Consider the following 20,473-nt stretch of genomic DNA (forward strand, 5'->3'; position numbering starts at 1 on the left):
ATTTTCAATTAAAAAGACAGGTATCATTTGCTACTAGAGTCAGTAATATGATAATTAAAACCATCCCTATTTTAGAACAGATAGATAATTTTCAATGCCTGCGTGTAGACCTCAAGCCATATTTTTTCAGCGTATTGTCTAAAAAGACTAAAACTAAATGCTGAATACAAAATTAAATAAAAATGCATTAGAAAAAAGAATATTGAAAAGTGGATTTTCTCTCAGTAAAACGTTGTAATGTTTTTCATCTGTGATAAAAACTAAGCACATATTTGCCCCGACCCAAACTAACTTCTCTAAACTCAAATCTGAACAAGCTTATTTTATGTGCATCCTGCACTGAGTAGTAAATGTCTGGCAGCCTGAAAACCTGGCCAACATGGATTGATTTTTTTTTTCTGGCTCCACCTCTGGCATACCTATCTGCTGTCTGGCTTATTGACTGGTAACTCTATACAAAGGGTGGAAAGATTAAGTGGGTGACTGGGTGAAAGAGTGAGTGACTGAGTGAGAGAAAGAATCATTGAATTAGTGAACAGCTGGAAAAGTAAATAGGTGAGTGTGAGGAGAAAGCTGAAGTTCTTTGGGTGTGGAAAAGCTGCAGGTGCAAGGTGGAGGGTGGGACTCAGCTACATCTAAGTTGACAGAGACAAATATCTGTGTGTATATACACAAGAGCTCCTATATTTATTCATGTTCATATTCAAACTTTAGAAAAGGGTAGAACTACTGTAAGTGTATGTATGCACTTCTGAGCTTCCTGTTTTTTTTTTCTTTTAGTGTGTGATCGTTAGTAAAATGCATGCCATGCATTTTAATAACAGTGCAGTAAGTGTAATAAAAGGTGAGCAGCAGCAGCGACAGTAGCAACATTAGTGAGCAGTAAATAGAAAAGTGGACAGTGAGGGTGTGGGCCTCGGAACAGAAGCACTTACCAAAGGACTCTGTAGTTAAAAAGATACAAAGAGAAAAGAACAGCATAGAAAGGGCATTATAATCGGACCACTGGTTACAAAGACGTCTTGACTTAGATGAAACACCTTACTGGAGCTCCACAGAACGTCACTACATACAACTTTATAGTGAAAGAAATATTAAAAGTATTTTTTTTCTTTTAGCTTTTCACAAATTATAACATACAATAAATTAATCTAACATATTAATGATTTTACATTTAACATTGTTAACAATACTCAGTGTCTCGCAAAATCATTCATACCCCTTGGACTTTTTTTAACATTTTGTCATTCTAAAACAACAAATGTCTGTGTATTGTATTGCATTTAATGTGTAAAATAAATAAAAGCTCATGAAATGTGGCGTGTATTTAGATTCCGTTCCCTTCAATCATTATGTGAATAAACCACATTACAATGCAGTTACAGTTTTATTCTGGTACGCCTCTACTAACTTTAAACTACAGAAATTTTGTTGACCATTCCTCTTTGGAAATTAACTCAAGCTCAGTAAAATGGTTTGCAGAGCATCCGTTAAAATAAAATTTTCAAGTCTTGCCACATATTCGCTATTTGTTTTTGGTCTAGACTTTGACTGGACTAAAGCTAACCTGAAAAGCATTGCATTGTAGCTCTGGTTGTATATTTGTTTCATCCAGCTGGAATGCAAACCTCCGCACTGACCAGGTTCTCTGTTTTGACTAAAGAAAAACACCCCCAAAGCGCCATGTTGTCATCACCTTAAATTTTGTTGAATAAAATCAAGTGGAACTCCTTGACATGACCCTGGATTTTTTTCTAAACTGCCTTAGAGTCAAAGCCTCAGAGCAGAGTATATACAGTGCTCTTTTCAGAGTTTCTTGTTCTAAATAAATGACAATCATTTGTCCTTTTCCTCTCACGTGAACAAAGTATGTCACTTTGCTAGTCTATCACATAAAATCTCTGTAAAATATGTTGCAGTTTCTGATTGAAACATGACAAAATGAGATAAACATCATGGGGTATGAATACATTTGCAAGGCTCTATAAAAAAACAAATGATTAATAATGATGATTATATTAAACAGGGAGAAAAACAAGGAGGTTGGTTTCCATAATGATGGCAGAAATTTGGCCCTCCATTTACAAGATAATGGGTTTTGGGTAAAGAGTTGGTCCCTGAAGGCAAGAGGGAGAACTGAGGAGGAACAGGCTTTGGGATTTTACACACTACTGTGGCTATCAAACACAACAGATGGAAAAGGTTTAGCCTGCCTGACTGCAGTTATTTTCCATAATAAAATTGGTTGAATTTGGTACATATTTCCTTAAATTACATGAGTACAGTTTCAGGAAGTCAATTCACTTCGACAACAGGCATACTTAGCAAGACATGAAGAAAAAATATAACAAAAAATTTAGTCTTTAGTCACAGCAGTGGGCTTTATCAAGAGAGGATATTCCTTTATGTACATGCCACCATCACTTGGTTGTGCTGCGAATGTTGACAGCAGGAAAGTTTGTTCAAAATTTGTTGATTAGAGATCAGTAGCCTGCTGCTACTTCTCGGGGACATTTCAGGAGCTTGATTTTGTTCTTGCGATGGGGATTTGTACAGGAAGTCCTCAAACAGTTTGGAGAAAAGTCTGGAGTTTACTTTAAAAGGGTTTGAACAGTTTTAAGGGGTTGGTGACCATACACAGCAAGCTCATAATACGCCGGCGGCAGAGAAAGGCAGCTGAAAAACACAGCCAGAGACTGCAGCAGGAGGAGGGCGGAAGCGTTGTAAGAAATTGGTTAAATGTGAGTCAGAACATAAAGGAACTCTGTTGGAGCTGGAAATAAAAAATGGTTCTGAGGATAAAACAGATTAGGGATAGGAGGGGAGATAAAAGAACTGTAGGAGAGACAAACCTACAGGTAGAAATGAAAGCGGGGATTCAAAGGAAGGAGAAAAAAAGACGAGTAAAATCCGTGGTTACCTGAGCGGAGCTGCTTGATTCGACCATGATTATCGGTCGTGTTGACTGGCAGGAAATCCTTGAACCAGGTAATATCTGGGTCAGGATTGCCGCTCGCAGCACAGAGCATAGTGGCAGTCCGTGAACGTTCCACCACTTTTAGCTGTGGACCCATATCAATGGTGGGAAACCCTGAGGGCAGTTGATCCTCTGCAAAAAATTATAAACACAAGTCATACATAGAACCTGGTAGAACACATTAGTAAAATTCAATCTATTTTACATGAGTGGGTACACTTTACAGGCCACATGTAATATACTTGACAAGTTTGGGGTAAGTGTCTGGTAAGTTCAATAAAGTATATTTTCAGTTCTGGTAAAGGGAAGTAGCTGGTAAGTCCCAAAACGTGGTTGGTAAGTTATACAATAGTTTAATTGAAAGTATCAAATGAGTTCAATGGTAAGTTCTAGAAATGGACCTGTCTACAACCAGAAAGGGTTTTGGGGGAAACTGCTGGCAAGAACTGTGAAAGTGAGTTCAACCAAGTTCAGTGAAGTACCTTGTATCCGGTAAAAGCATCAGTATTATGTTTTTGGCGAAAGTACCTTAAAAATTCCAGGAAATCACTATAAAGTACCTGATAAGTTTGGGGAAAAACTGAACATATCTAATATGTTTCAGCACAATTTAGAGAACATTGCAAAGTCATTTTTATTTTCAAAGTTTAATGAGTAAGCCAAAGGAAAAATAAAACCGGACTCAGGTTTTGGAATTTTAATAAATATTTGGAATATTTATTCCAATTTTATTCTTGGAATAAATATCATATAATCATAAGAGAATTTATGTACTGATGGAAAAGGCAAACTGCAGATTGTCACATCTGTAAAAGAACATCTGAGGACAAAAAACAGGCAACAAATTCTACTGTAGACAAATCCTGGTAACTTTAAAACAAAAAGCTGAGGCAGGAGTGGACAGAGGTTCATTCATCAGATGACTGAGTAAATGTGGCCTGATCTAATGAGCCATGCCTTTAGCTGTTGCATTTGATGAAAACAGTTGGAATTTAGACTCATTAATCCCACTGTGTATCCTTTAACAATCCACCTTGGCAGGAATGTGAAATAACGTTTGATATATATTCATGGGGCATTTTGGGTCCCATAGTACAAATTTAACATTATTTTTTATATATAAAACATAGATTTTACTTAAAACCTCCAAAGCCTTCCTAACAAATATTGCTGACCATGTCTATCACTTTGTGACCTCATTATACTATCTTTAAAGAAAGGTGCCTTCAGCACAAAGCTTAAATCATAAAAGACTGATCTCATGATGGCAAGAATGGGCTTACTTTACTGAAATGACTTTGCAGTAACCACATATCAATCAATAAAGTCTGATCAGTAGTTAGGGGTACTAGATTTCTCCTGAATAGGCATTGACGAGGGAAACATTTCAAGGTTTAACACGATAGTGTAGCTTCAAAACCGTAAAACGTTTTGGCTCTTTGTTCACTTGTTTGAAAAATATTTACATTTGTGAAAAACTCATATTCTGTTATTCCATGACCAACAGAGAACCTTACATCACTCTTATTAAGGTGACACTGTTTTAAAACTTAAATTAGCAATCTGCGAGCTGCGTGTCTGATAAGCCAATGACAATAGTCTGGCTACAGTAGCAGATATCCTGACTAATTCTCAGCTAATATCAGTCTGATACACTTGTGCTGCAACACAAAAAGCAGAATAATAAATAAGTGTCTACTGTGGTGATAGACACTTTTTAGGGATGATCAACTGAGGGCAAATGAGTACTGATATGGCAATAAAATAAAGGAAACTATCTCAAAACCAAACACAGCTAAACCCATAAGAACTGGGTTTAGCAAAAGCAAAGAGCCAAATACCAAAAGCAAACCACATCTATAACTGTGAACTCAGATTAAAACTAAACTCAAAGTCCAAATGATAAAATTGTGTAAAATTCTGCACATTAAATCACATAGAGGGTTTTAAATGAAGAGGCGCTTGTAGATTTGTTTACGTTGATTCATATGTCAACAACAACAAGTAGTATTTTCATTTATAACATATTTAATAATATACAATTTTGGCAGCACAAGTAAGAATTGCTGCTTTTATGTTGCAAAATAGAAAGAATTCAAACATTTGGTAGATTTTTTTCTTCTTGTTTTTGTAAATACAGTGACACCAAGAAATTTTGTTATTTTTGCTCAAGATTGTTGTAGCGTGAGAGTCTCAAACTGGACCATGTTTACTCACAAATAAGCACATCTAGTGTGCCACTTTTTTACAAGCCAGCAGAACATCCTGATCTATGAGGATTAGGAAGAACTACTTACAGATGAGTGCAGTGACCCATTCTCAAATGTCCTGCAAAGCACAGGCTCTAGATTGAAAGGTCACTGAGTCAATGGAGCATATGGTGCACACACAACAGAGAAAACTTAATTATATCTAATAAATAACTAAATAAAATGAAACTCATTAACACTCGATGCCCCTGTTTATCAAACATACATACAGTCACTGTCATGTTCATTTCAGGAGGTGAAAAACACTAAGTTTATCTTCTGGAATAGGAAATATTTTAAACCAGATGTCACTGAGCTCAGAGATTCTCAGAAAGACGGCTGTTCAACTAAAAAAAATCTAACCATATGAATATAAAATGTGTGAGTAGTTATTTGCTAACCGTTTATGCAAAACAAATAACACAAAATCCACAGCATGACGAGCTTGCAAAGAAATTTAAAACATCTGTCAGGATGTGGCCCTTTCATGAGCAGTTGTGCAGGGTTTTCTAGACTGAATAGATTTTGTTATGCAGAGTGATCAGAGGCTTTTTGATCCATTTCCTCTTCCAAGACTTTTCAAAAGGAGTTATGCCTACATTTAGAACTGCGTTTAAAGGAAATAACCCTGGTACTCCAAAGTCGTAACTGTTCAGGTTCTGCTCCTCTATGAAGCGCTTCCACCTGGGACTTGAAGACAGGATGGGCCTGGCTTGGATTAGATGCTCTGTATGCCTGAAAAAGTGTGCTTAGTACAACTTTGGGCTGTGCAGTGCTACACAATATATCACTAAAAACAGGCTAATGTGATGCTTGATGGATTCATATGGTTCTGGAGGCAAATATCTACAAATATCTTGTAGAACTTTTATTTATAGGCTGATAATTGTTTTGAGCAAGTGTGATATTTAAAATAAGACGTTTCATGCAAAATATGCATAGCTTTTTAACATATTTTTCTTTTACTTTGTCAATAATCTTCTGTTGGAATGCTGTAGCTTCAAAATCTTCCGTTCATCTGTGTCTCTAATTCTGTAGCCAAGGTCTCTAATACTATAAATAAGTAAAGCTTTAGTTTGTAAATTGCAACCACTTTGGATGTATCACCGGACAGTTCAAATGCTGGGATTAGTCAGTACACACACATAAACATATGATCATAATATGCCCAAATCTATAAAAGACCTTGATAAATGAGGCCTGCTAATGCACATTATCACAGTTTCAAAAAGAGGCTTTATCTCAGATTAAGTTGGCTGTTGTGAAAGTGATATGAAAATCTATGAATGACAATATGATACTTGAAGCTTCGGGAGACTCAGCAACAGCAACAAATTGACACAGCACCGCATACCAGGAAGAAAAAATGCAAGAGTTGGTTTTTACATTCCACTGAAGCCTGGATATATGTTGCATCAGGCTGGAGACGAGAAGCAGGACTGCACGGTCCACCGGAATGGGTAACATTTTACTCTACCTGACAAAACTCACTAAAGCTTTAGGCTACTGCTGCGCGAATAAAAATCAAGTGAAAATCAATTCTCCATTCTGCTGGGAATCAGCAGCAAATGAGCTGCTCTTTTTAGAAGCTCTGTCGAATCTCTCGAAGTTCACCTCTCACAAAAAAAAAAAAGAAAAGAAAAATCAAACAGGCACGTCCAATAAAGACGTGCCCGCGGAGACTTGCAATTCCTTTAGGGAGCGTGAATCAAATGTGAATTCATAGATATCAGTGGTAATTAAATCTGCAGATCCCCTGCACGTCAATACAGAAAATCAAAGGTGGCGGGCCAACTTTACTCACCTTCAGAGGGAGATTTAAGTGGGGCTAGGAAACTGTGGAGTCTAAGGAGTTTTTAGGATCAAAGAAGAGGGAAGTCAATAGGAAAGAAAAGATGTTGTATCACAATTTGGATCGAAATGAATACAAAGCAAACATGATCATAACTTTTGAAAATAAAAATATATCAGCTTTTTGAGTCACACATATTGAAGACTGACAGTGTAGGGAAAGTAAGACGAGCAAAGAATGAGTGTTGAAGCTGTATTTGATCTAAAAGAGCAGTTTACCCTTCTTTTTTTCCATTTTCTCCAGAATCCCTGGTGACTCTACCCCTCTCCACCACACACAAGCTCATTAACGGGAAATCCTAGTGCTGAATCTCACCAAGGAGATGCTAATTCTGGCAGTGGCTCATCGAACCATGGCCGATGGCTCGTGAGACGCCGGCATCGACGGGCGGGTGTGTGGCCTTTTAACAGCTCCGGTTTCAATCAATCACAACAGGCTGACAAATGGAAACATGGATATAATAAACTAAAAGAACAAGATGAGAAGGTGTTTGTGTGAGCGAGTTCGTCTGAGGGAGAGAAGGTGAACGAGGAAGGCTGTGTAGGGGTGGCAAAAGTGTATTAAAAAATGGAAGAAGATGAGAATAGACTGGGACAATGAAAGAGTGGCAGAAAGGAAAACAGGAGGGAACAAGAACGAAATAGAAAGAGGGAGAGAGAGCATGAGGGATTTAAACAGCATAACAATCCTGATTCTTTCTGCTTTCATTATGCAAATACTTACTTCAAAGCAAGGCCCCTTGTAGGCAGGAATAATGCATTCTATTTCATCTACCTGGGGTGGGACACTGAACTGAACAATGAGGGGGTGAATAGTCGGAATGCTACTCCCTCTGCCACTTGTACCCATGCACTAATGGAACTGCCAGTATGGATCTACTTGCAGAGAGGCGTGAAGGCCTGCAAACGAAGATGTGTCCTGACGTACACCTTTCACAAAATTATTCACAGCTAATTAAGGCAGATGCTCACTTATAAAATTCCTGGTTTAGTGTCAGGAGCTTAACTTCATGTTTTTGGAATTAAAAATTTCAGAACACAGTCACAACGCTTGGAACTGAGGAGTACAGATTACGACTTTATTTTGACACAGACAGCAAAGTTCCTCCAACAACAGCACGTTTTTATCCCCAGATGCACCAGAATGGGGTTCTCTTCATTTAAACGCAGTTCCTTTGTGCTAAAGTTGACCTGATGTGAGTTGACAAATCTAAAAGTGTTCAAGGGGCAACAATGCACCCACTTTATCACATGTAAAACACAGCTCCTCAGAGAATTGGCTGGGGATTATAATTTGCTTGACCTCCTATTACTGGTGACACTATTCAGCGAGGGAAGTTACTATTGAGGGAAAAAGACTCAGCTAAAACGGGGTAAGAAGTCATTAAAAGGAAGTTTATAGGAACCTGTATGTGTTTCACTTATGGTGAGAGAATAGTGTCACAGTTATGTTATGCAAGACTAAAAATGTATTCCACACACATCTCTGGCTTAGTGTCATCATCTGCCTGGAGGACTGCATATAAACTCTAGTCTTTCAGTCATAGGGTCTAAAGTATGAACAGCCTCTTTCATCAGAGCCGCAATACAGCACCAAACATAGAGTGCCTTGTAAAAGTATTTAGGTCCCTTACACTGTTCAGTTTAAACTTTTGTCATACAATGCATTTCATATTTTTCGATGCAATAGACCAAGTGCATGTGAAGAGGGGAAGGAAAATGGTAAATCAAAAATTTTGACAAAATTTTCTTAGCAAAACAGCACAAGTTCAATCACATCAACTGGAAGTCATCTGATGAACTCTTGTCACATTTTCTCTTCCAGTAATGACATGTTGTGCTGTATAGAGTTGCCTATCTACTGTGAATGGTGAAAGAAAAACCTCCCCACATCATAATCCTGCCACCACCATGTTAGCTTTCTGCATGTAGGGCAAAAACAAAAACAGGAACATCTTATTCCTTTTGTGAATAAACACCATCTGAACGTCGGGTCTTTGCAGCTGCTCCACCGTTATTATGGGCTTCCTTGCCGTTTCTTCGATTAATGCGTTCTTTGCCCAGGCAAAATGTTTTGTACCGCTGCTACACCTTTTCATTTTTAGATGAAGGATTAAGGATTGAAGGAGATATTTAAAACCTAATGTCTCCACAAATTTCTCTCTGGCCTGTCTGTTTTGTTTCTTGGTCTTTATGATGTAATAAGGTTCTCTAACAAACCTCTACAATCCTCAAAGAACAGCTGGAGATTAATTTACACTCAGCTGGACATCATTTACTAATTAGGTGAAGGCAATGAATTGCACTGAGAAACATTTTTCTATCTAGTTCACAGATGTGAGATACTTGACACATAAATTCCTAATAAGAAATATTGACTTAAAATAAGGGTGTCAAACTCATTTTCATTTTGGGCCAAATAAAGGTCATGGACGACCTTAAAGGGAAGATACAGCTGAATGTATTGACATTAGTAAACATTTCATATTAATAATTAGCTGCATTCTGTTAGTACTTCTTAAAATTACATTGTATTGAACATCTTTCATTATTTATTTTTGATTTTATTTTGTCAATAAAGTCAAAACTAATTAGGTTTTATTGACAAAAAAAATTATTTAAGCACACAACTGTTACCTTGAAAGTGCTATTTCTTGGCACTCTAGACTCTAGAGAGCCACATAAAAAAGTTATGGTGGGCCGGACAAAATGAAAAATATAGTGTATATCTGATATCTGGGTGAAAATTTATACCGTCTACAAACTTCCACATGACAATGTTTAATTTGGATAAAGCTGCCTCTTCCACAGTTTCCAGTTTCTAATTTAATTTGAGGGACACTCTGTCCCACAATTATGAGAAATGATGTGTGAACACTTTATTCATCATATAAGACTAAAATTTTACTCCGTACAAATGTTGGTGTCATCTGCCTGGAGGACTGCATTGAAACTCTGGTCTTTCAAGAATAAGCTGGCTCTTCTATCACAAATATGCAAACAAACCTTTTCTTAGACAAACCAATACAATATTACATTCCATTCATACAAAAAAGTAAAAATTTTCACTGGCACTTTTTGCTTAAAATGAAATAGGCTGGGCGATTTTTTCAAATCTAAAAATCCACAGAGCTAAATGTTGCCTATGGAGGCTGAAATTAAGCATGTAATAAGTGTTAAACAATAAGCTATTTTTATTTTGATGAGGTGGCTTTTACTCTGAAAATGGCATCTGCTTTTGTTGTGTTTGTGGAGCTACTTCAGTATTCTTGCGTGTTTGTCAACCTCATCTCGTCTTCTTTTCTTTCTTTTTGTTTGAAATAAAACATGACAACAACAATCTGAGAGGCCTCAAGGAAAACATGCTGTCGAGGTAACCAGTGTTGTTACCTCAGTGGATTTCTCCTCCCATCAATAAAAAAAATGTGACAAACAACATCTATGCTGAGTTTTAGGACAAATCTTTGCATGCTACAAGAAACGAGTTTTACTAACATTGCTTTTTGAGAGCAGGCTCTAGCTGCCTACTCCACGTGCGTCCTGAGAGGAAAAAGTAGCAGTCAAGCTCACCCTCGCAGCTGCAACGCCATCGGCACAACGGAGGCAAGCCAGTGGAGCATCAGGCTTCCACTTTGAGAAAATGTTTGAGGCATTCTGCCTCTTCTAATTTTCTCTCTGAGTGATCATCATGCAAGTAAATACAGCCAACATCCCAACACAGACGTTGCTTTTCTCATAGGTGAATGTTCATTCTAACAGCTGATGTTGTGCCTGAAAGAGTTGGGATCTTATTAGGTTTTCAAACATCCACACGGACAAACAGACAACTTTTACAGTTGACTGCTGACTTACAGAGCAATAGATATTTAAGCAAAAAATTGTTCCAAGCTTCATTATTATTTCAGCCGTTGCCAATCAGAGCCATTTACTGAGAGCCAGGATTTCAATTAGTCTGGTTGTAATCATCAGTAATTAAGCCAGCTGACCTTTACACCAGATCCCTCCTGTCAGCTACTCAGTCACTGGAGCTGTGTCTTTAAAGAGCCAAGGGGGACCTCAGGACACATGACTGACACAAGTGGAGTGCATGTTATAGTGAGCATCCTGTGTGAATCCGCATGCGTGCGCGGGTGTGTGCCTGAGTGTGTGTATGCTTTGCAACTGACATTTCGACTGACAGTCTATCAGGGACTATTAGCCGCTCCCAGGTGGCCTCTTATTCATCCACAACACAATGACTCCTCAGAGGAACAGAAAGAGGCCAATCACTACATAAAGACAGACTGTCTGAGATTGAGGACACGTTTGTGTGTGTGCTTGAGTGGTTAGGATCTTGATAAAGAAAGAGACAGATGATGAGTGAGCTGCAGTTTAAGGCAAGAGAGATGGGAGCGGTGCATGTGAAAAAAAGCGCACACAGATGTAAACATTGAAGCTGAGCATTCGCGCTTGCAATCCAGTTTTAAATAGATACACAAACACATGCACACTGTCACACGTAGACAGACAACCATGTGAGGCAGGAAAAATTCTGGACGGATGGAGCGGAACAGCACAGAAGATGCAAAGTGTTCTGATGTGAATAATTTAGAGGCTGCTGTGCAGTGGACCTAAGAGCATGAGAGACACACAGAGAGAAAGAGAGAGATGGAGAGAGAGAGAAAGAGAGAGAGAGGGAAAGAGTGAAGAATGAATGCACCTAAAAGAGAAGGGAAGAGTAAGAAAGGAATGAACTTGTGGGAAAAAAGACGGTAAGATAAGAGGAGATATACCACTCAGAGAGGAAGAGGGAGGTACAGAAAGTGAGGAGATGGAAGAACAACAGGCTCCATGTCCTTTTCCCCATGAGCATCACTCCTGCAGAGGCAGGTGATGTGATTATCCACACTTGAGGAACTTCGCTCACTAAGACACTCCTGAGCTTTGAACTACCGGCGCATAATGTTCTCCTAATGGACTCCAGAAACTCAAACTCAAACATCACTAGCTGCACTAATGAACTCACACGAACATAAATCATCGACCGCAATAATTCTAGGATCATAGCTGCACACAAGTGCAGCTATATATTTTTATACATATATACGTCTGATATATCTGGGGTTTTCTCCAGATTTTAGTGATTGTAGGATTTTTCTTTTCTCTTTGTAAAACAACACAAGCAATTTCTCTCACTAGAGCTTAACTTTCATGTTTCTTTTAGTTGTATTTACCCACAATACCCTGCACTATAGTTTACTTCCTGCTTTTGAATCAGTCTCCAGTCCAATTGGCATTCACATATGTATTCAAATTACACCAGAGTTCACATCAACCGAGCCAAGACATGCCTTTTTTGGTCCGCATCAGAATTTGGGATTCCAAGCTCCCCAAATTAACTGGACTTTCTAGGCAAAACCCCCCCAGCTCTTTTTCTGTGCAAAGCTGGTAAACACAAATTGCAAAAGACCGACGGCTGTAATTGCAGGGAAAAGTGACTCTACAAAAGAACTTATTCAGCTGCGCCGAGTTTTATTAGTAAAAAAAGCAAAATTTTACTTCCACTTTGCTTCACATGGGATTTTAATAAAATGCCTTCAAATCTATTGTTAAAGCAGGAGAAAATGTGAAAAAAGTGAATGGAAGTCATTAGCAGGTCCTGTTAAGACCACTGCACTGAGTAATTAGCTAATGACCTAAATGCAGCAACAGCGTTCTACGTCAGCTACCAAATTACTTGAACCACTATGATAAGTGCTACATTGTAAAACTGAGTTGAATGGCAGTCTTTCTTAGTCTTAGGTGTAACAAGGACTGTTTTTTTTTTTACTGAATATCCCTTTATGACAATGAAGAAACCCTAAAAAAAATCTACTGTTATGACAGCACCAGCACTGCTTATGTTTGAAGCCAATAAAGATCTACTCTCAACACAATTAAAAAAAGGGGAAGGAGATGTTTAACAGATCCTGACGCATCACGGCATTCAAAGAAGAGGATTGATAAGGACCAGTTGTGTCTTGGAAGGGGAGGTTCTCTGAGTACCATGAGGATAACCCAGATGTGAAGCAGTGCATGTGTGTAAAAACTGACCTCGTAAGACGCTGAGTCGAGTGGTAGCAGTCAGTTCTCCTGCTGAGTTGGAGGCGTGACATTCATATATCGCCTCGTCTCTGGGGGTCCTCAGCGGCTGGATCCTCAGAACCGAACCGGACCCATCATCAAACTCTATTACCTGAAAAATTAATTTATATACAGAATAAATTGATAAGATTAATTTAATAAAAATGACTTGCTAATTCAAAGCATCATTTGTTTCCGATTAAAAGCAGCTGCTTTTATTTCTACAATAAAGCTTAAGCATTTCAGTAACACAGTTGTTATGCTTTAGGTTTATCTTTATATATACTAAAAAACTTTTAAGACCTTTCCTGAGTCATCATTTATGATGAAAAGTACATTAAAACAGATTCTGGAAGCCATTAATCATCCACTCCACCGAAATCACTTTCTGAGGTAAAAATACAAGGAAGTTACTTGTGCATATTTATCATGTCCTCTTTAGATGTGCAATAACATTTGATGTTTTTGTTTTTCTTTTCACGAAGATTAGATGGTGCATTTCAACTGCTCTTGCATAAGCTCAATACACTCATGTAATTGATCTGGATTCCAAATTCTGGGAAAGTTTCCACTGACTGAAATCCAATATTGACAAATCCCACAACCAGCCCTGTCCAACAGGGCAGCAGTGAGGACTCTGCAGGAGCTCAAGCTCATAAAGTTTTGGATTAAAAATAAAAGACCTGCTGGAGTGATTTGATCACAAACAGGAAGACAGAGAGATGAACTTAAACCTGTGAGGAAACTGGACTTATTGAAGTAGAAAAGCATCCTGGGTTCAGGGTGACAGTGGCTGAGCAGGATGGAGGGCTGATTCACCGTCTACTCCGTCTGAGAGCGACTCATCAAGTAGGGAAGCAAAGGTTAAACGCCTCGGGAAACTAATAAGACCGAGTGTAAAAGAATCATATGGACTGTAGCCTAAGGCATCATCTGACTTATAAGAGAGCTGAAGCACATGACATTTCACACACCTGTGCAACCTTTGAAGTATAAATGTAGAAAAACAAGTAAACTGATTGAATCTTTTGAGCTTTAAAGCACACTGTCTATATAACTATGAAACACAGATCTGTCAGCTCTCACTGCTGAGTTAAATATCAGCTGTCACTGCAACACTGTATAAATAATAGACCTTTCTATGAGAAGCTATAATGATTTATCACTTTAAGAAAAGCTACTGCTATGGATAATGGGACTCTGTGACACTTTAGCATATTCACCATAAAAATACCATGCAGAGTTTTATTTTCTTCTATGAAAACAGATGAACGGAGACAGTAGAAGCACCCTGGGTTCTGAATTATGAACCTCTACAGCAGGATGTGACAAAATACAAAACTTGGTAAAAGGATCCAGAAAACAGTGAATTCTGTTTTAAGTGCTTTTGGGTTGATGACATCACAAGAGGCATAAGATCGGATAGCATTAGTAAACACAATGGGATTTATTACTAAATAGTTTCTGAATAGTTAAAATTGCTTTTGAGCTGCAAGGGGTTCGACCTTTGTGTTTGACGACTGAAAATGGCAATTAAATTAAATGAATGGGTAAAAAAATTAATATTTATATTTCTGTATGAATTCATTCACTTTAAGGTTTATTTTGCTGCAATTTTTAAACGAGTAAACAGTTTATCTTGCATGCACTCTGATCTCAATCAGCTTAAAGTGACAACTTCTGACTACTGAGAGTTTGTGTATTTTGTCTTGTCTGCTGCAAACTGGGACAGGTATGGAGGCTAACTGGTAGGTCTGGGCTTACTATGCATCCTCCCCCATGGTACCAATTATGAAAGAAAGTGGTGTTTAATGCAGCCTTTATACAGGAAGTGTTGATATTTGAAAATTATCTCAATGCATTTCCCAGACGATACGGATTTTAAAATGACCTTTCTCAAAATGATAACCGAACAATTTAAATAATAAATTCTGGTCTTTCCACTTGGTGCTCATCTTTTTTTTAATTAACTTTTTTCATGTGTTTTATTGTTACTCAATGTCATGCCCTGTATGACTTAGATGTTTTATTACAGTAGTAGGGCACAACAATAAATTCTTTTGAAGGAGGAATTTCATACCAAATTTTAATGATTGCCTTATGTAATGTGACTTGAGACATATGTGTGTGCTTGAGCTTGTTTCTCATCTATTGATTTACTACAGGATAGCAAAACAAATAATTATAATAAAAAAACTGAACATGATATGTTAAATAGGTGGCAAACAAAATCTAAAGTAAGTTTGATTGTTTTATAGAAAATTCTGGATCATGTCATTAAAATGAGTTATTGGGTTTTCAAAGTTTAATATCACATGAAGGAACAAAAAAAATTGTGAATCTTCACAGATGATGAGCTGGTATAATAGAAGAAGCTCATTCACTCTGAGATGAGGAGGAGATGAATGCGTCTCCGATGCCCATCCATTAATCCATTAATTATGAAGCTACAGCCCGGATATGGTCAACTCAACCCCAATAAAGTCTCCTGTAAACAACAATCCAATCAATAAACTGCTGTTTTGAGCTCTGTTACGAGATGCTAACCTGTACTCACTTTTTTATTTACAGCAATATAAGATGTCAGAGGAGCAGTCAGGCATTTAACATCACAGCATCATACCTCAAATCTCTGGTTGGTGACTTTTTTGCCTTTCTTATTCCAGACAATCTTGGGCTGCGGATCCCCCGCAGCCTGGCACACGAAGGAAGCCACTCCCCCCTGCACTCCTGTTTGGTTCTGTGGGGTTCGCGTGAATCTGGGTGGAGCTGTGAGGGAAAGATAATTTTCAAAAGTCAACATCACATTAAGACGAGTAAATGTGCGAGTAAATGTTTCACCTAGCTTTGGTCCTAAGTTTCATCACTGTTTCACTACTGCTAAAATTCCTTTAAAAGTCCTTTTTGTTGCCTGATTATGGAGCTCATAGGTTCTTTTTAGCTGCAGCTATAAAAGACAGATTTGTTTAGGTAGTATTACAGACCAGTTTTCTACATTGTATTGCAACTAATACTACTTTTTCTACTTTTCTCTTACTCTTCCCAGATCCCATTCAGTACAATCTATTCAAGGTACTGAAATCAAGGGGAATCATATACCATGCAATTTAACAAATTATTGGCATGCAAAGTATGAATGCAGGGAGCCAGTTCAATTATTGTGTCAATGCAGACCTTGGAAACTGCAATATTGCACACAGAGATACTGCAATAGCAACTGCCATTGAAATGCTGTGCAGTTCCAAACTTGATCATCCTATATTTTTGTTTCAATAATTGAGTGAATACCATAATAATGTCCAACTAATGTAAAATAGCAGTGTCAGTCTTATGCTGGCCCTTGCATAGTTTCAACAAGAAATATGTGGTTATAAATAAAACCACAATTTTCATTATTTCTACTTTTATAAGAGTCAACAAAGTAACATTTTTTGTTCAATTATGTCTCTTCAAGCATTTAGACCTATGTCTTAAATTAATATAATGTAATTATATCACACTAATTATAACACTATATAAAATAATATCACACTGTATGTAGTGATTTTAAAACTAAATGCTTAAAAACTTCTGAGCAACCCATTTCATTTTCTGTCTGTGTGTTACACTACTTGGAGTAGACCTATAGTGATTTTCCCAGTTTAGACATGCATGTGGGTGGCTTTGTTGTCTGTGTGTGTCTCTTTTTCCCCGTTTGTGTGTGCATGCTCCCATCATGTTTTCCCTCTGTCCCTGTATCACCAAAGAAGCTTAATATTTCTGTGCCATAAAGGATTTATGAAGACTTACTTCTAACATGACCACTAAAGCCCCACGTTCCGGGTACGCCAACAATATCATAACCCCAGCCTCCGCTGGATTGTGACATCACAACATCAAAAAGATTCGGCCCGTCATTCACGGCGCGTCACCACCAGCTTGCCTAATGGCATTCCAGCCAAACCAGAAAATCCCTACTTAAGGGCTTACCGCCAAGCGCCCTGACAAAGGGAGAGAAATTGCTTTTTGCTGTTTAAAAGGAGGGTGGAGGGAATGGGAGAAAAGCTAAGCTGTTCGGAGAGGGGGGAAAAAGGGAAATAGTGAGGAGAAATTAAGAGAAAAGCAAAGAGCGATGGAGAAGAACAGATGAGGAATGAGAGAGGAAAATGGGCAGGAAAGAACGAGACACAGAAGGGGAACCAGATGTGACGCCAAACAATAAGAGAAAAGCAACCAATTAACTGTTAAACTTAAGTGCTTCATAGCCAAATACAATCTCACATGCATCTTTATGACCATTCACAGAAAACAAATTAAAATAAAATTAGCACCTGGATTCAACAGAGTAACTGCAAGAGGCAAATGATTTGACATTCAAATAAATTAACAACTCAAAATTCCTGAGAAGAAAAAATAAGCAAAAAAAAGGATGATACAGAAAAATGCATTTATTATAGGGAGAAATGACAAACAAAAAAATACTCCCACAGGTTGAACTACAATCAATCCACATCGAAATGTCGAAAAATTACATTACAGAAAAATGATATTTTTATGTTGTAATTTTTTGTGATTTCTACTTTTTCCCATTAAGACCATATTTCTTCACTCACATTGCTTGCTGATGCTCTATGCAAGTTTCCTGAGATATAAACTTTTTAAACTACATTGAATAATAAATTAAACGGTTTGATAGAATTGGAATACATGTGTGACTGAATTGAAATATTTTTTTGCAAAGTGCCTCAAGAGGATATTTGCTATACAAATAAACAGAATCTAACTGAATTAGGTTTTACAAATATATATATACAGTATACATACTATATTCTGCTTTGATTAACATAATTCATGCACTTTTCACCTATGCTCTGGGAAATTGCCAAGGTAACCATTATTTTTTTATATTTTAACTCTCTGTGCCACTTTTTCTAACTGATTGTGCATTATAAAATAATAGTTTGCAGATTAACAGAAACTGGTTTGTGTTGTTTCGTTCGAGGCCATATTGTGTGCACTTTGCTACTCCATCCTCACACCAACTCATGCATGCCATTACAGTGTGAGTGGGTTTGTGCTGCAGTAGTGAGAAAATATGTGAGAGAGACATGGGAAGGCTGAGGGGAAAGAAAAAGAATGAGGAGCGGGGGAATCTCTCGCTTAATCCTCTTACTAATCTCTCACCCACAAAACAAATGAAAAGTGTAAAGCCAGCAGAGCCATGCTAACAGGCTTGCTAGATCTTCCAATTGCTTTTTTTTATTATCTCGCCCGTTTTTCTTTATCTATCCAGCCTCTTCGTACATCTACCGTTTCACTCTCGAAGGTTCCCTCCATCTTGCACTTATCTTGGCTCTTAATTCTCTGAATAACTTCTTCCTCCTCTTGCTTTGCAGCTGCTCCCCTCGCTACTTTTTTTTTCTTTCCCTTCTTCTTGTTTCTCATTCCCTATCTCCTCCTTCCATCTCTGGGGTGTTACATAAGTCTTCCTGTCACATTGACTGACTTTATAAAGTGTGTGCATGTGGGGGGGCAATGGTGGAGAGAAGTGGTTCAACCATGTTTTCCACAGCTCCCCTAACTTGGGTCCTCTTCTCTTTAATGTGTCTCCTCATCTCCATTTATCAACTCTCCCGCTTTTTCTTCCTTTACATCTCTCTCTTCACCCCATCCCATCCTCTTTCACTCAATCCTCTGTCTCATCGTTGGATTGATCCCTTCTCCTTCTGCTTTTCTCTTTTTTTTTGTCATTGCGTCAGAATGTTCTAACCATTTGGTCTTTTGCTTGTGATCATCAGAGATTTTTTTTTTTGATATTGTGGTGCTTGGCAGGATTATACACTGGCATTTGGGCCAATGGAAAACAGGCTAAAGATAAAAGAAATGAAGAGAAAATAAACTCTTTTTTTAATACTTCATTATTTTTAAGTTAGTCTGTAGACGTTCAAACATATCAGATGCAATTTACATTTTATAACATCTATTGTGTTTTTCTTGAAGTTGATTAAAGGAAAGATCCAAAGAGAAACTTTGGAATAGAGCATTATCAGCTTTTTCTGTTTATCTGATGGTAAGGATTACACATTCAGCTCTCTTTTTAACAAAAATTTTCAGAGGGCAAACGACCATCTTCCCTCTTTTCCCACATACTTTAAAGGCAAAGGAACAATAAAACCTAACTAAACTGTTATGTGCTGATAGAGGCTAACTTAAGAGGTATTTAAAAAAAAAAGAACAGCAAAATTAAAAGAAACTAATGGCAGTGTAGGGGGACTAGCGGGACGCGCTGCTGCTGCCAGATGGTTTCTTAACCAAGAGGGACACACTCAAGACAAGTCAAGTTTGTAAGAACAGATGCTTGAAGAAACCCTCAGGGAAAAAGATTTATGTTTCCAATGTGTCAAGATTACGTGCATTTTAGAATGTCTTTTTATTAAAGAAAAGCACATGGAAAATAAGATGACTATAAAACACTGAGAAAACATGACTGTTACAATTTTTCACTGCTTAAAATAATGAATAACTTCATTATTATGCTCAGCACTTATTATGTACCTTATTTAGTTATGTAATCAAATAGTTTGTCTGGTAAGGAAGTGAGCAACTTTACCTGCTATAAAATCAGTTGAAGTGTGTCTATACATGTTTATGATACTTTACTTGTGTTTTATCACTATATATTTATTTACAGCTTTCTATTACGGTAATCTATTTATTTATTTACTAAAATCAAGGAACTGAAAGTATTGACAAAATTAAACAGAAAAAGATTCAGAAATGATCTCTGCTTTGTTGATAAAGATGCCCTTTCTTCTATTTGTTCCTGTATTGTATAAGCAATTACTAATAATTTGTGGTACTTTGATTTATTGTGTAACACCTATGTATCATTTAGTGAATGGGTGAGAAATGTGATCTTTTTTTCTATGCAATTAATAATAAGATATGTTCTATGAATCTGGTATTGTATTTGTATTTTATATTTGTATATTTACATCATTAGTGAACAAACGGGGCAAAGTACTATGTTAGATTAAGTGATGGAAAAAATGTGTGTTCAGTGATCTGAACTTATTCCTTCAGATCCCTCAAAGTCATAAAGTCTGTTATAAATCACTATCCTGTAGGCCTTATCATATGTGCGCTCAATCACTTACTGAGGCTGATGTGATTCGCAAAAGCATGAAGCAGACAGGCCTATCCAAACAAATCAAATCCAACAAAAAGCAGCAGCATGAGCTGCAAATATTTTCTGATACAACTTAAAGCAGATAAGAGAAGCTCAGAGAAACTAGTTTATTGCCAGAAATTTGAC

The 20,473-nt window shown here is 37.5% G+C and overlaps 1 protein-coding gene across 22 annotated transcripts in view; it reads right to left on the minus strand.

Moving 5' to 3' along the window:
- LOC102218974 (receptor-type tyrosine-protein phosphatase delta-like) overlaps nt 1-20,473 on the minus strand; it is a 197,367-nt gene that overhangs the window by 48,078 nt on the left and 128,816 nt on the right. For 11 of the 22 annotated variants that reach the window (XM_023334108.1, XM_023334117.1, XM_023334106.1 and 8 more), the window contains 4 exons: nt 15,803-15,948; nt 13,150-13,291; nt 2,921-3,109; nt 936-944 (listed from right to left, as the gene is read on the minus strand). In XM_023334108.1, coding sequence (XP_023189876.1) covers nt 936-944; nt 2,921-3,109; nt 13,150-13,291; nt 15,803-15,948 — 486 coding nt within the window. The remainder of the gene's footprint in view (nt 1-935; nt 945-2,920; nt 3,110-13,149; nt 13,292-15,802; nt 15,949-20,473) is intronic. The other 11 variants (XM_023334125.1, XM_023334120.1, XM_023334123.1 and 8 more) reach the window with 1 other exon arrangement.

Source organism: Xiphophorus maculatus, chromosome 5, assembly GCF_002775205.1.
Source record: "Xiphophorus maculatus strain JP 163 A chromosome 5, X_maculatus-5.0-male, whole genome shotgun sequence".
Classification (NCBI taxonomy): Eukaryota; Metazoa; Chordata; class Actinopteri; order Cyprinodontiformes; family Poeciliidae; genus Xiphophorus; species Xiphophorus maculatus.